General features: G+C 46.8%; 2 protein-coding genes across 8 annotated transcripts in view; one reads left to right on the top strand and one right to left on the bottom strand.

The window, feature by feature from the left end:
• Positions 1-8,923, top strand: part of LOC135056909 (rap1 GTPase-activating protein 1-like) — a 311,987-nt gene extending 303,064 nt beyond the window's left edge. For both annotated transcript variants that reach the window (XM_063962680.1, XM_063962681.1), the window contains exon 19: positions 6,531-8,923. In XM_063962680.1, coding sequence (XP_063818750.1) covers positions 6,531-6,548 — 18 coding nt within the window. In that variant the 3' untranslated portion in view covers positions 6,549-8,923. The remainder of the gene's footprint in view (positions 1-6,530) is intronic.
• Positions 8,924-9,780: 857 nt separating this feature from the next.
• The window catches only part of ZYX (zyxin), an 81,499-nt gene continuing 74,852 nt past the window's right edge, over positions 9,781-16,427 (bottom strand). For 5 of the 6 annotated variants that reach the window (XM_063962675.1, XM_063962677.1, XM_063962674.1 and 2 more), the window contains 4 exons: positions 14,333-14,502; positions 12,949-13,127; positions 12,578-12,698; positions 9,781-12,180 (listed from right to left, as the gene is read on the bottom strand). In XM_063962675.1, the coding sequence (XP_063818745.1) occupies positions 12,070-12,180; positions 12,578-12,698; positions 12,949-13,127; positions 14,333-14,502 (581 nt within the window). In that variant the 3' untranslated portion in view covers positions 9,781-12,069. Of the gene's footprint in view, positions 12,181-12,577; positions 12,699-12,948; positions 13,128-13,166; positions 13,456-14,332; positions 14,503-16,427 lie in introns of those variants that run through there. The other variant, XM_063962678.1, reaches the window with a different exon arrangement.

The raw sequence follows: 16,427 nt of genomic DNA, 5'->3' as shown, positions 1-16,427 counted from the left end.
ATACTACTGTAATGTTACTGCCCATCCTACTGCAGTGTTACTGCCCATCCTACTGCAGTGTTACTGCCCATACTACTGTAATGTTACTGCCCATCCTACTGCAGTGTTACTGCCCATCCTACTGTAATGTTACTGCCCACCCTACTGTTAATGTTACTGCCCATCCTACTGCAATGTTACTGCCCATCCTACTGCAGTGTTACTGCCCATCCTACTGTAATGTTACTGCCCATCCTACTGCAGTGTTACTACCCATCCTACTGCAGTGTTACTGCCCATCCTACTGCAATGTTACTGCCCATCCTACTGCAATGTTACTGCCCATCCTACTGCAATGTTACTGCCCATCCTACTGTAATGTTACTGCCCATACTACTGTAATATAACTGCCCATCCTACTGCAGTGTTACTGCCCATACTACTGTAATGTTACTGCCCATCCTACTGCAGTGTTACTGCCCATCCTACTGCAGTGTTACTGCCCATCCTACTGCAATGTTACTGCTCATACTACTGCAATGTTACTGCCCATACTACTGTAATGTTACTGCCCATCCTACTGTAATGTTACTGCCCATACTACTGTAATATTACTGCCCATACTACTGTAATGTTACTGCCCATCCTACTGCAATGTTACTGCCCATCCTACTGTAATGTTACTGCCCATCCTACTGTAATGTTACTGCTCATACTACTGCAATGTTACTGCCCATACTACTGAAATGTTACTGCCCATCCTACTGCAGTGTTACTGCCCATCCTACTGCAATGTTACTGCCCATCCTACTGCAATGTTACTGCCCATCCTACTGCAGTGTTACTGCCCATCCTACTGCAATGTTACTGCCCATACTACTGTAATGTTACTGCCCATCCTACTGCAATGTTACTGCCCATACTACTGCAATGTTACTGCCCATACTACTGCAATGTTACTGTCCATCCTACTGTAATGTTACTGCCCATACTACTGTAATGTTACTGCCCATACTACTGTAATATTACTGCCCATCCTACTGTAATGTTACTGCCCATACTACTGCAATGTTATTGCCCATCCTACTGTAGTATTACTGCCCATCCTACTGTACTGTTACGGCCCATACTACTGCAATGTTACTGCCCATCCTACTGCAGTGTTACTGCCCATCCTACTGTAATGTTACTGCTCACCCTACTGTAATGTTACTGCTCACCCTACTGTAATGTTACTGCCCATACTACTGTAATGTTACTGCCCATCCTACTGCAGTGTTACTGCTCACCCTACTGTAATGTTACTGCCCATCCTACTGTAATGTTACTGCCCATACTACTGCAATGTTATTGCCCATCCTACTGTAGTATTACTGCCCATCCTACTGTACTGTTACGGCCCATACTACTGCAATGTTACTGCCCATCCTACTGCAGTGTTACTGCCCATCCTACTGTAATGTTACTGCTCACCCTACTGTAATGTTACTGCTCACCCTACTGTAATGTTACTGCCCATACTACTGTAATGTTACTGCCCATCCTACTGCAGTGTTACTGCCCATCCTACTGTAATGTTACTGCCCATCCTTCTGTAATATTACTGCCCATGCTACTGTAATGTTACTGCCCATCCTACTGTAATGTTACTGCCCACCCTACTGTAATGTTACTGCCCATCCTACTGCAGTGTTACTGCCCATCCTACTGTAATGTTACTGCCCATACTACTGTAATGTTACTGCCCATCCTACTGCAGTGTTACTGCCCATCCTACTGTAATGTTACTGCCCATCCTACTGCAGTGTTACTGCCCATCCTACTGCAGTGTTACTGCCCATCCTACTGCAGTGTTACTGCCCATCCTACTGTAATGTTACTGCCCATCCTACTGCAGTGTTACTGCCCATCCTACTGCAGTGTTACTGCCCATCCTACTGTAATGTTACTGCCCACCCTACTGTAATGTTACTGCCCATACTACTGCAGTGTTACTGCCCATCCTACTGCAGTGTTACTGCTCACCCTACTGTAGTGTTACTGCCCATCCTACTGTAATGTTACTGCCCATCCTACTGCAGTGTTACTGCCCATCCTACTGTAATGTTACTGCCCATCCTACTGTAGTATTACTGCCCATCCTACTGCAGTGTTACTGCCCATCCTACTGCAATGTTACTGCCCACCCTACTGTAATGTTACTGCCCATACTACTGTAATGTTACTGCCCATCCTACTGCAGTGTTACTGCCCATCTTACTGTAATGTTACTGCTCACCCTACTGTAATGTTACTGCCCATACTACTGTAATGTTACTGCCCATCCTACTGCAATGTTACTGCCCATCCTACTGTAATGTTACTGCCCATCCTACTGCAGTGTTACTGCCCATCCTACTGCAATGTTACTGCCCATCCTACTGCAATATTACTGCCCATCCTACTGCAATGTTACTGCCCATCCTACTGCAATGTTACTGCCCATCCTACTGCAATATTACTGCCCATCCTACTGCAATGTTACTGCCCATCCTACTGCAATGTTACTGCCCATCCTACTGCAATATTACTGCCCATCCTACTGCAATGTTACTGCCCATCCTACTGCAATGTTACTGCCCATACTACTGTAATGTTACTGCCCATCCTACTGCAGTGTTACTGCCCATCCTACTGTAATGTTACTGCTCACCCTACTGTAATGTTACTGCCCATACTACTGTAATGTTACTGCCCATCCTACTGCAATGTTACTGCCCATCCTACTGTAATGTTACTGCCCATCCTACTGCAGTGTTACTACCCATCCTACTGCAGTGTTACTGCCCATCCTACTGCAGTGTTACTGCCCATCCTACTGCAATGTTACTGCCCATCCTACTGCAATATTACTGCCCATCCTACTGTAATAATACTGCTTATCCTACTGTAGTGTTACTGCCCATCCTACTGCAGTGTTACTGCCCATCCTACTGCAATGTTACTGCCCATACTACTGTAATGTTACTGCCCATCCTACTGCAGTGTTACTGCCCATACTACTGTAATGTTACTGCCCATACTACTGTAATATTACTGCCCATCCTACTGCAGTGTTACTGCCCATCCTACTGCAGTGTTACTGCCCATCCTACTGCAGTGTTACTGCCCATCCTACTGTAATGTTACTGCCCATCCTACTGTAATGTTACTGCCCACCCTACTGTAATGTTACTGCCCATCCTACTGCAATGTTACTGCCCATCCTACTGCAGTGTTACTGCCCATCCTACTGTAATGTTACTGCCCATCCTACTGCAGTATTACTACCCATCCTACTGCAGTGTTACTACCCATCCTACTGCAGTGTTACTGCCCATCCTACTGCAATGTTATTGCCCATCCTACTGCAATATTACTGCCCATCCTACTGCAATGTTACTGCCCATCCTACTGTAATGTTACTGCCCATACTACTGTAATATAACTGCCCATCCTACTGCAGTGTTACTGCCCATACTACTGTAATGTTACTGCCCATCCTACTGCAGTGTTACTGCCCATCCTACTGCAATGTTACTGCCCACACTACTGCAATGTTACTGCTCATCCTACTGCAATGTTACTGCCCATACTACTGTAATGTTACTGCCCATCCTACTGTAATGTTACTGCCCATACTACTGTAATATTACTGCCCATACTACTGTAATGTTACTGCCCATCCTACTGTAGTATTACTGCCCATCCTACTGCAGTGTTACTGCCCATCCTACTGCAATGTTACTGCCCATCCTACTGTAATGTTACTGCCCATCCTACTGTAATGTTACTGCTCATACTACTGCAATGTTACTGCCCATACTACTGCAATGTTACTGCCCATCCTACTGCAGTGTTACTGCCCATCCTACTGTAATGTTACTGCCCATCCTACTGCAATGTTACTGCCCATCCTACTGCAGTGTTACTGCCCATCCTACTGCAATGTTACTGCCCATCCTACTGCAATGTTACTGCCCATACTACTGTAATGTTACTGCCCATCCTACTGCAATGTTACTGCCCATACTACTGCAATGTTACTGTCCATCCTACTGTAATGTTACTGCCCATACTACTGCAATGTTACTGCCCATACTACTGCAATGTTACTGCCCATCCTACTGTAGTATTACTGCCCATCCTACTGTACTGTTACGGCCCATACTACTGCAATGTTACTGCCCATCCTACTGCAGTGTTACTGCCCATCCTACTGCAATATTACTGCCCATCCTACTGCAATGTTACTGCCCATCCTACTGTAATGTTACTGCCCATACTACTGTAATATAACTGCCCATCCTACTGCAGTGTTACTGCCCATACTACTGTAATGTTACTGCCCATCCTACTGCAGTGTTACTGCCCATCCTACTGCAATGTTACTGCCCATCCTACTGCAATATTACTGCCCACACTACTGCAATGTTACTGCTCATCCTACTGCAATGTTACTGCCCATACTACTGTAATGTTACTGCCCATCCTACTGTAATGTTACTGCCCATCCTACTGTAATGTTACTACCCATACTACTGTAATGTTACTACCCATACTACTGTAATATTACTGCCCATACTACTGTAATGTTACTGCCCATCCTACTGCAGTGTTACTGCCCATCCTACTGCAATGTTACTGCCAATCCTACTGTAATGTTACTGTCCATCCTACTGTAATGTTACTGCTCATACTACTGCAATGTTACTGCCCATACTACTGCAATGTTACTGCCCATCCTACTGCAGTGTTACTGCCCATCCTACTGTAATGTTACTGCCCATCCTACTGCAATGTTACTGCCCATCCTACTGCAGTGTTACTGCCCATCCTACTGCAATGTTACTGCCCATACTACTGTAATGTTACTGCCCATACTACTGTAATGTTACTGCCCATCCTACTGCAATGTTACTGCCCATACTACTGTAATGTTACTGCCCATCCTACTGCAATGTTACTGCCCATACTACTGCAATGTTACTGTCCATCCTACTGTAATGTTACTGCCCATACTACTGCAATGTTACTGCCCATACTACTGCAATGTTGCTGCCCATCCTACTGTAGTATTACTGCCCATCCTACTGTACTGTTACGGCCCATACTACTGCAATGTTACTGCCCATCCTACTGCAGTGTTACTGCCCATACTACTGTAATGTTACTGCCCATCCTACTGTAGTATTACTGCCCATCCTACTGTAGTATTACTGCCCATCCTACTGCAGTGTTACTGCCCATCCTACTGTAATGTTACTGCCCATCCTACTGTAATGTTACGGCCCATACTACTGCAATGTTACTGCCCATCCTACTGCAGTGTTACTGCCCATCCTACTGCAGTGTTACTGCCCATACTACTGTAATGTTACTGCCCATCCTACTGTAATGTTACTGCCCATCCTACTGCAATGTTACTGCCCATCCTACTGCAATGTTACTACCCATCCTACTGTAATGTTACTGCCCATCTTACTGCACTGGTACTGCCGATGCTACTGCACTGGTACTGCCGATGCTACTGCACTGGTACTGCCCACGTTACTGCAGTGTTACTGGAAAATTTACGAGAACGGTCATTCAGACAAATCGGTTTAATCAGAGATTGAACCAATTTGTCTGAAAGCGTTTGTGTCCATTTTCCAGTGTTTGGGAGCAAATGGTCGAATGTCATTTGCTCTCATCCATTACCAGATTTTCATTCCAACCAGACAGATTGGACAGATGGTCTGCCAGATAATTGTACAGTGTATGCCCAGCCTAACCGAATCTGCTTTTATTACAAGAGCTGAGCATACTGCCACTATCTGACAGTATACATTACTTTACACCGGCCTGTTAGCTCCTCAGCCTCCGGTCACCATTATCGGAAGTGACCAGGTGACTTTCCTGACCATTACTGAACCACTGTCTGCTGCACACCAGCCAATCCCAAACACCCCTTTCACATCTCCAACGCCGGATCCCACCCAGGAATTGGAAACGGGTCCTTCCCGGGTGGGATCCTGCATTGGAGATTCTCCTACCCCTTTTGGCTGGTTGCCATATTGGCGGGGGACGGAGCCGGCAGCAGGGGCGGAGGCAGCGACCCGCGAATCCGTTTACGCAGCCACTGACCAGGTATTCAACCCGGGAATAACACTGTTTATAACCCGGGTTGAATTACCGGGCCAGGCGACCTGAGAATTTGGACTTTGTGCTTTTACACCGCACACTGACCCGTGTCACCCCGGCAATATGCCAGGTTGATACCTGGTTATTTGTGCGATGTGAAAAGGGTAAAACTGAACCCAGATTGTCCATCTCTCACATTCAGTACTCTGTATAATGACTCTGTTTTCCTCTGAGGTTATCCTGAAAGCCTGCACTGCCAGACTTATGAAAGGCAAGACAGAGTTAATAATAACCCCGATGCCATCCCTGTATTACAATTTTCCCAAAACAGTGCTGCCCCAGTGTGGCCAGTCATTGCATTGCAGGTCTGTATTTGGCGGCTTATCCTGACTCATTTCTCCTCTCAACAGGATAACGTCTTGAAATGAAGTTCTGACGTCTCCGTGAATGTGATCTGAGCTGGTCGTGTACAGAAGAAACCGCCTAATCCCCTGGGACAAATAATGTATCATATCACCAATCAGAACGCAGTGTAGCCCCCTCTGTGACACGCCGTAAGCTGCGATAAAACATTCTACATCCATTTACACCTGTAGCTGCCTGCAGAGTCCGTTCACTGCACTGGTTCTGAACAACACTCGGGGGCGTACATCTCACTATGGGGGGCATTCATCAAAAATCGCATTTCCAATGCAACCTGGAGGCAATATTAGTGCCCAAGATCGCATTGCAGGATTACCAGTGCCGTGTATAATTTTACATAAGCCAGTGTGTATCGTTCCAGCTTGTAAAGACGGCAGCCCGAGCTCTCGCTTCCCGTTCCGGTACTGTAAGCTGGGTGCACACCTGTACAATCATATGTTCCGTGTCAATTTACTAATGGTTGGAAGTCCCGATCACAGCGCAGATTCTTGCGTACACTCCTTTATAATCTTTCGATCCACGAGACTCATCTGTCTGAAATATCTGCTGAGAAGACACAAAGGCGACGCAGCTGCTGGAGAAGCGTCGGACAGGACGGTCGGCAGTGAGTACACATTTCATTATCGCACCATCGCAGCCGATTATAAAACCCGATCTTCAGGTGCAACCTGTTTTCTCCCGATACAACATGACGGAAGGTGCGACACTCTTTGGAGATCACATGAACAGGTCGGGAAGCAAAAGAACCATCGCACAGGTGTGTACCCGGCGTAATTCTATCACAGAGCAGCAGGGGCGCTGTGGGAGGAGATAAGGAGGTTTACTGGACAGAGATATTGTGTCCAGCCCGCCTCCTCCGGAACCTTCCCTGGTAACGGCCCCTCATCAGCCCCAGCGCCACACTGAACTCATCGCAAAGCCCCTGTCCCTGCGGTGGGGTAAAATAATAAATCTTTACGTAAGAATCGGTTCCTGCAATGCGATTCCGGGCTCCAATATCAATTCTTGATAAATAGGCCATTATTTCACGCTCTCATTAGAACGGTCTGTTGTTGATACTAATAGTCTGTGACCTGAAGGCGTCAGCGTGATTTCAGTGAGTCTGCGCGATGTTTTAGAGTGGCAGTCATTTAGGTTTTTCCTATTAAATGGACGTCACTTTAATTGTGCTGGCTCGCCGGAATCGCGCCAGGCGGTTATATTTCTCTTAGGGGCCCATTTATCAATAATCTCATGTGCACCGTGATCTCGATGCAATATTAATGGCCAAAATCACAATGCAATATGCATCTATACCGGCACTGTATATCTAGGAGCACCCGCAGTGACAGGGGCCCCCCGAAAGAAGCCCCTCCCTGCAATGTGCTTAGAGTGGAACTGGGACCTGTGTGGGCCCCGCTGATCACGCATGCACGGGAGCCACTGCTGGGACGGCTAATAATGCAAAGTATAGCAGAGGCTACCGAGGGATACCGCCATCTTCAGATGACGTTAGCTGCAAGGGTCAATCAAGTAAACCTGGCATAGAAACCTATTGGGGATGCGGCTGCAGTCGGGAATAGAGGGATCGTAGCAGGTATCGGAGATATCTGCTGCGACGACTTACCTGTAGTCATACATTTGGGGGACACTAATATCAGTCATACATTTGGGGATACTATACTTACTCATACATTTGAGGGATACTAAATATTTTCGGGGAATAAGCTGCAAATAGTTAATGATAAATGTGCCCCTTTGCCAGTCTCTTTTTCCTATTAGAATTTATGGATTAAACATACACTACACCCTTCCATATCTTTGTCTGCTCACCGCACACACTGTGTAAGACTCTCTCCCGCTAGTGTGTATGTAGTCGTTATGTCTGCCGGTAACATACAGTAGAATGGCCTTTGAGTGTCGGACATCTAATCACTTATCGCTGCGGCTCACGACAGAGATTTTATTACACAGTACAGCACAATCTCCCCGTGGGCACAGCGTGGTGCCAGGGATGAGCCGGGCACGGAACATCACGTGATGCTGTGCTTACTGTATATGGAGGACTGCTGTGCTCTGTAGTGCATTGTGCTCCCAGCAGATACAAAATATACACACAGCACTCCTCCGAGCTGAAAGACCAAGCCGGACGTCAGTGGGCACAAATCAGGCCGCACACACGCTCAGAACAGCATAGGGATGGCTATGTATTGCCAGGCACCCACCTATAGGATAATAATTCAGGACGCTAAGTAGGACTTTTGGGGAGAAGATGTTCCGTCTCCTTGGTACTAGAACATTTGTCTTTCCCAGTAGATTGATCATTAATCTCTCATCTCCGTTTATCTGACTTGTTAATGTTAAATGTTATTTTAAAAGCAATAAAATATTCCCAACCAAAGTCTCAGCGGATGTTTTGTGAAGCCGCCATCTAGGGCAGGAGGGAGATACTGTATTCGCCTCATTCCTCACTTGCAGATTTTGGGGGCCATTCAGAGTTGGATGCAATTGTCCGAAAATTGGGTGATTTTCAGACAATTGCTGGGAAAGATGCAATCGCATTATGAATGACAGGCGACGGCTTTCAGGGGCGGTGACGCGGAGTTGGGGGTGGGTCGCTGCCGAGAGCGCAGGGCATAGGGGGTGACAATGTTACTGCTATGGCATCTGTATTTGGCATGTAGGGTATCTGGCACGGCTGCCCGCAAACTACAAAGCCTCTGTGTGGAACATCCTTAGGACTCAGCGGCCATTCAGGTTCTTGGTCCCGGTTGCCGTGTTGCCTCGTTGTGACATCACAGGGTTCGGTATATTATGTTTCCGGTGACCATGTCAACAGCGTGTCTGCACTGATGAAATGTAGACAACGTCATACGGCGACAATACATTTCTCAGGTATCCCTAACCCTGGCTTTTTTATTTTCAGACATTTGACTGCATACCTGTACCATCGTCAATCTGTATTTATACCCTGGAATGTCCTGTCTTCATTCCCATCGCTCTTCAGACTAGCCTAACTATTCTGCCTACTATTTTACTACTGTAGTCTGTACTTCTACCTTTACCAGCACTGTACAGTGTACCATCAATTGCACGTTAGCACCTTTACTGCCCCGCCCTTCTCCTACACCCAGCTTTTATTCCCCTTTTACCCCGATTCACGCCATGACCATCAACTGCCCCCCTCACTCAGCGTCTGCATAATCCTTTACCCCCATTCCCACATCTATACCCAAAAAAAATCTCCAGACAACAGAATTCTTTATAAAAAAAGTTTTATTGGCTTTTTGTAATCCCACCCACCCCGACATTAAAAATCACAAACCCTACCAAAGACGCACAATTATGTTCGAGACACTCGCCGGGCGGACCTGAACTGACTGTCCCCCATTGTCCAGCTCTTTGGTACAACTCTCCATCAGTGGAACCAGGGGAACAAATCTCTGGTCCTCAACAGAATTGTTTTGTTCTAAGCCCCACTCTGTGCCATACAAAAAAAAAAACCTTAAAACCCTATTTAGCAATATGGTGCATCCAGCAAAAACAGACGGTAACCCATAGTAACCAGACTTCCGCATTGTGCCAACGTTATAACCGCTACGTATAATACAGTTGTGTCTTTGCACCAGTAAGACTTTAAAGTATCTGTTCCCTACCAGCAGCGGAGGCCGGGATGTTGTGCAGGTTCCTCTGAGTATCTCATGACGGAAACCATTATACATTTCTACCACAATGAGGTACAGAATGATAACGATGCATCCTCTCGCCCCTCTAAGCGTACGTATGCATAGATTAAGGCTACAGACAATTGTATAATAGACCCCGGACCCCGCCAGTTAAATCTCAGCGTGATGACAGCGCTCATTTTGGAATGCTACATTTTATTTTCTTCCAACCATTATATACCGGGAAATGTTTTAGTTGGGTCTGATGGCAAAACGGCAGGCAAAGGGTTACCAGCTAAAAATACACGTCGTTCCTGTAAATCTCTCGTTACACAACGTACCCAGCTAAAAATGACTTACACAATTAAAGTGCCACATTACTTACATTGTTAAGCTGGCAGAGCGGAAAAGGGGGAATCAAAACAAAAAGCGGGTAGAATACGGTTCTTCTGGCTCAGAATATACTGTGGCAGGTTTTATCTGCCTATTCTTACACCTGTTACAGCACAAATAAAATAAACTAGGAATGAGGAGGGTTTAGTATAGTTTCATTGGATAGCGGCTGGTCTGACCTGTGGGAGTGCAGTGGAATTGGCGCCAACACTCCACTGGCGAGTTTTCCCTACTACATATAGAAGACGTCCCATTCTACAGCTGCGGTAAAAGTTGGTGTTCCCCATGAGGAGAGTAGGAGAAAGCCTAAATATGAACTTGTGCTTTTTACTTCCGTTAACCCCACAAGTGCCAGGGGAGGAATTCGGTTCAGTGCTCAGATGTGGGCATTTCCGCAGCATGGAAGTGGAGGGCACATAACTAAATCCTGCCCTGGCGCACATTTGGCAGTGATAAAAATACAGGCGCAGAAATGTAAAACAAAAAAGGTTAAAAAAACACTTGTATCACAGTATACGGATGTGTCCCAATTACCACAAAAGGAGTAATTCCCCTTTAGAACATTGTGGCCATCTTACTATATAGTAAAGCCTGAAATGACTAGGACCCAATTCATGTTACAATGTGTTTTTCCCATTTCAATGGGCAAATGCATCTTTAGGACCAGATTTACTAAGCCTTAGAGAGTCATCAATTGCATGGTGATAACGCACCAGCCAATCAGCTCCTAACTGCCATGTTGAAGGCTATGCTTGAAAAAAATGACACTTAGGAACTGATTGGTTGGTACTCTATAAATCTGGGCTTAAAAAACAAAAAAGTGTTCCTAGAGTATTACGTAGTGCATCTTAGCGCGGCTTTACGGGCAGGAAGGGGTTAATTTGATATTGTAGCGGCTTTCTGTAAACTCATTGTTCTCGATTTGCCTTTTAACGGTTTAATAATTCATTCGTTTTTGTTCTATATTTGGTAGGAGAAGCCATGTGCAAATAGCGGAGCCAAAAAAACTAAAAAGAAAAAAAAAAAAGTCAGGAAGTAAATAACAAATCCCACCACTACTACTAGCAATTAGTGATACATTCTATAATGTGGATTCCGAAAGAGAATGACTGTATTTCTGGCTGATTGTACGGAAGGTTCTTGGTTATAGTCCAAACAGAATTTTCACTCCAGTCATGAGATGAAAAATAAGAGTTCTTTTTGTAAAAATTTTAAATATAAACCCACGGATATCAGAAAATCATATTGGCACTAAGATAGAGGACAGTTTCTGGCAGGCGGTCTGGCAGATAAGCAAATGTACTAACTAGTGGTTAGCAGCAGTAATGACGCCTAACTCAGTCTCCGCAGAAGCTGTAAACTCGTAAATAACCTTAACACTGGACTACATTAGAAGCAGCAGAGAGGACGGAGTGGTCAGGAGGTCCAAGAGTCTTTGGTGGACACGGCTGGATCTTGTAGCAGTAACGAGTGACCGGCAAAGATGATATCACAGCGCAGCCCGAGCGCGCACAGTGTGGCATTTCTTGCACAGGACATGGCCATCCAATGGGAAACAGCCGGAATCGTCTGCCTCGATAGAGAGAGGGCAGCTGCAGTCCTAGGAGGAATAGGGAGAAAGATGTGTGTAGGCTTATTGGGTGCAAAAGAAATGCAGAAAACATGGTTGTAACAATAAAATGTCACTATGAGGCCAAGTCGTACTTGTAATAAGTCCATTTTTACTATATTAATGAATTCTGTGGGATCAGCTCCCTTCAAGAGAGAGGAAAACAAGACCTGCACATTCTGCACCTGCAGTAGTAATTTGGAGTTCCGGGTTTTCCAGCTCACCCAAAGCCAGGAAGGAAGTCAGAAGCAGGAGATGGGTTTAAAAATTCCATAAACCCACTTTTTGGGTCATATTCATCAAAGTTACACAGAACACAGTGAGAAATCAACAGGACACGGACCGGGATACGGATCCAGACTGCAGAGACAAGGTCATTGTGGCTTACCTCACACTTGTAGCACATCATATGGAAGTTTTTCTCCAGAGCCACCACTCTCACGGTCTCATCTCGTCCAGGTTCCGGGGCTATAGGATCTCCACAAACTGAGCAGCGGGGGGCGTACCGCCTAAAAAAACATAGGAACATATTAAAATAGGAAAAAAAGCATGTAAGATTAGCTCAATAGGCCACTTGTGGGAAAGGGCCCAGCCAGGCCGCCACGGGGAGAAACGGGCCCAGCCAGGCCGCCACGGGGAGAAACGGGCCCAGCCAGGCCGCCACGGGGAGAAACGGGCCCAGCCAGGCCGCCACGTGGATGGGACAGTGACACCTGAACAGGAGAAAACGGAAACAGCCAGTAGAACAGCACAACTAACCTGTGGTAGTCTGTGACACAATGTGGCTGATTGTTCTGGTCCACAATAAAAGGTTCTCCCTGAAGAGCCCGATGGCAGACAGCACAGGTGAAACAGTCTGGGTGGTACGCTTTGCCCATAGCCTTCAGCAAGCGCTCTGTAATCTTCTTCTCACAAACTGCACAGCACTCTAATGTGTCCTGGAAAAGAGAGACCGCATCATTACACACAGCACTCTAATGTGTCCTGGAATTATTACACACCGCACTCTGTGTCCTGGAAAAGAGAGACCACATTATAACACGCAGCACTCTAATGTGTCCTGGAATTATTACACACCGCACTCTGTCCTGGAAAAGAGAGACCACATTATAACACGCAGCACTCTAATGTGTCCTGGAAGAGAGAGACCACATGATTACACACAGCCCTCTAATGTGTCCTGGAAGAGACCGCATTATTACACACCGCACTCTAATGTGTCCTGGGAGAGACCGCATCATTACACACACAGCACTCTAATGTGTCCTGGAAGACAAAGGAACGTAGTTATGTAGTGTATTAAGAGGCCCATTTATCAAAGATTTTAAGCTATTTAAAACTCATTGCACATAGAGTGTAAGCTTGCAAGCAGGGCCCTCCTACCTCTATGTCTGTCTGTTCTTACCCAGTTTTGTTCTATTAATGTTGTTGTAATTGTAAAGCGCAATGGAATATGCTGCGCTATATAAGAAACTGTTAATAAATAAATGGTGCTACAGCCAATCAGCTCCCAATTGTCATGTTTAAAACACATGACAGTTGGGAGCTGATTGGCTGGGGCACCACTTATCATACACAAGGAGTTTTAAATAGCTTACATTTGTTGATAAATAGGCATCTGAGTCTGACACAAGAGCGTAACCAGACGCATCTCGCAATTTCCTCCAGACTGCGCACGAGTCCCACAATGCATACGCACTAGCGAGTAGCTCTAAGGGGGCACTAAGAAGATAAACCCCAAGTGCTGAATGTTTCCTGGGACTAGCTGCAGTGATGGAGAATGAGCCCCTCTGGGTCTCGGGTGCAGCAGCAACGCTCTTATTCCGAGACAATAAATGCAATCAATCGTTTTCTTTGTATTCTTAATGCTAAGAAAAGTTCTGCTTAGACTTGGCTCCTCCCCCTCATCTGCATAGGGCCGCACTGGCACAGCGAATGAGCAGCCAGCAGGGTAGAGGTCTGTATGCTTAGACATGGCCCCTCCCCTTCATCTGCATAGGGCCACACAGGCACAGCGAATGAGCAGCCAGCGGAGCAGAGAAACAGCAACACTGTATCTTGCACTCAGAACGGTGGGAGTGTCGTCATTTCCCCTCCATGCTTATTATATATCATATATACCACAGCGGATGTATAAACTCACCTGGTAACAATCCTCGCAGAGCGGACGCCCTTGATCCTCATAGTACTGCTGTCCCTGCAGCTGCTGGTCACACTTGGTGCATGTGAAACAGTGTACGTGATACAAGTGTTCTCCGGCTCTCACCACAGTCTCTGTCTTAGACAGTCCTTGGCCACATAGTTTACAGCGATCTAAGGAGAGCAGACAATAAAAGGTACAATATATTAACCTATTAAGTACCACTGACTTACATCTACAGTAAATGATCAACAAACTAGTCACAATGTAAAGTGCAATCACCATCTTACTGTATACTCCTTTCCACTATATAAGTGTCTGTTGCCTCCCGCTGCCTCCATTCCCCCCCCCCCCCACACACACATCATGGCACTGCCCCTTTCACATGCAGCCCTGTCCTCACGGACACATCCCTCATCTCCTGATATACTCTGTGCTGCTGGGGACCCTGCTCCTCCCACTATATAACTCTCAGTCTGTGGCTTCCAGCTGCCTCCATTCCCCTCCTCACATCCTGTCACTGCCCGTCACATGCAGCCCTGTCCTCACTGACACATCACTCATCTCCTGATATACTCTGTGCTGCTGGGCACCCTGCTCCTCTCACTATATAACTCTCAGTCTGTGGCTTCCTGCTGCCTCAATTCCCCTCCTCACATCATGTCACTGCCCGTCACATGCAGCCCTGTCCTCACTGACACATCACTCATCTCCTGATATACTCTGTGCTGCTGGGGACCCTGCTCCTCACACTATATAACTCTCAGTCTGTGGCCTCCTGCTGCCTCCATTCCCCTCCTCACATCATGTCACTGCCCCTGTCACATGCAGCCCTGTCCTCACTGACACATCACTCATCTCCTGATATACTCTGTGCTGCTGGGGATCCTGCTGCTCCCACTATATAACTCTCAGTCTGTGACTTCCTGCTGCCTCCATTCCCCTCCTCACATCATGTCTCTGCCCCTGTCACATGCAGCCCTGTCCTCACTGACACATCACTCATCTCCTGATATACTCTGTGCTGCTGGGGACCCTGCTCCTTCCACTATATAACTCTCAGTCTGTGACTTCCTGCTGCCTCCATTCCCCTCCTCACATCCTGTCACTGCCCCTGTCACATGCAGCCCTGTCCTCACTGACACATCACTCATCTCCTGATATACTCTGTGCTGCTGGGGATCCTGCTCCTTCCACTATATAACTCTCAGTCTGTGGCTTCCTGCTGCCTCCATTCCCCTCCTCACATCATGTCACTGCCCCTGTCACATGCAGCCCTGTCCTCACTGACACATCACTCATCTCCTGATATACTCTGTGCTGCTGGGGACCCTGCTCCTTCCACTATATAACTCAGTCTGTGACTTCCTGCTGCCTCCATTCCCCTCCTCACATCATGTCACTGCCCCTGTCACATGCAGCCCTGTCCTCACTGACACATCACTCATCTCCTGATATACTCTGTGCTGCTGGGCACCCTGCTCCTCACACTATATAACTCTCAGTCTGTGGCTTCCTGCTGCCTCTATTCCCCTCCTCACATCATGTCACTGCCCCTGTCACATGCAGCCCTGTTCTCACTGACACATCACTCATCTCCTGATATACTCTGTGCTGCTGGGGATCCTGCTCCTTCCACTATATAACTCTCAGTCTGTGACTTCCTGCTGCCTCCATTCCCCTCCTCACATCATGTCACTGCCCCTGTCACATGCAGCCCTGTCCTCACTGACACATCCTCATCTCCTGATATACTCTGTGCTGCTGGGGATCCTGCTCCTTCCACTATATAACTCTCAGTCTGTGACTTCCTGCTGCCTCCATTCCCCTCCTCACATCATGTCACTGCCCCTGTCACATGCAGCCCTGTCCTCACTGACACATCCTCATCTCCTGATATACTCTGTGCTGCTGGGGACCCTGCTCCTCCCACTATATAACTCTCAGTCTGTGGCTTCCTGCTGCCTCTATTCCCCTCCTCACATCATGTCACTGCCCCTGTCACATGCAGCCCTGTTCTCACTGACACATCACTCATCTCCTGATATACTCTGTGCTGCTGGGGATCCTGCTCCTTCCACTATATAACTCTCAGTCT

Source organism: Pseudophryne corroboree, chromosome 3, assembly GCF_028390025.1.
Source record: "Pseudophryne corroboree isolate aPseCor3 chromosome 3, aPseCor3.hap2, whole genome shotgun sequence".
In the NCBI taxonomy this organism is placed as follows: domain Eukaryota; kingdom Metazoa; phylum Chordata; class Amphibia; order Anura; family Myobatrachidae; genus Pseudophryne; species Pseudophryne corroboree.
Note: the sequence above shows the minus strand (reverse complement) of the source record. Positions and strands in the feature narration are given on the sequence as shown.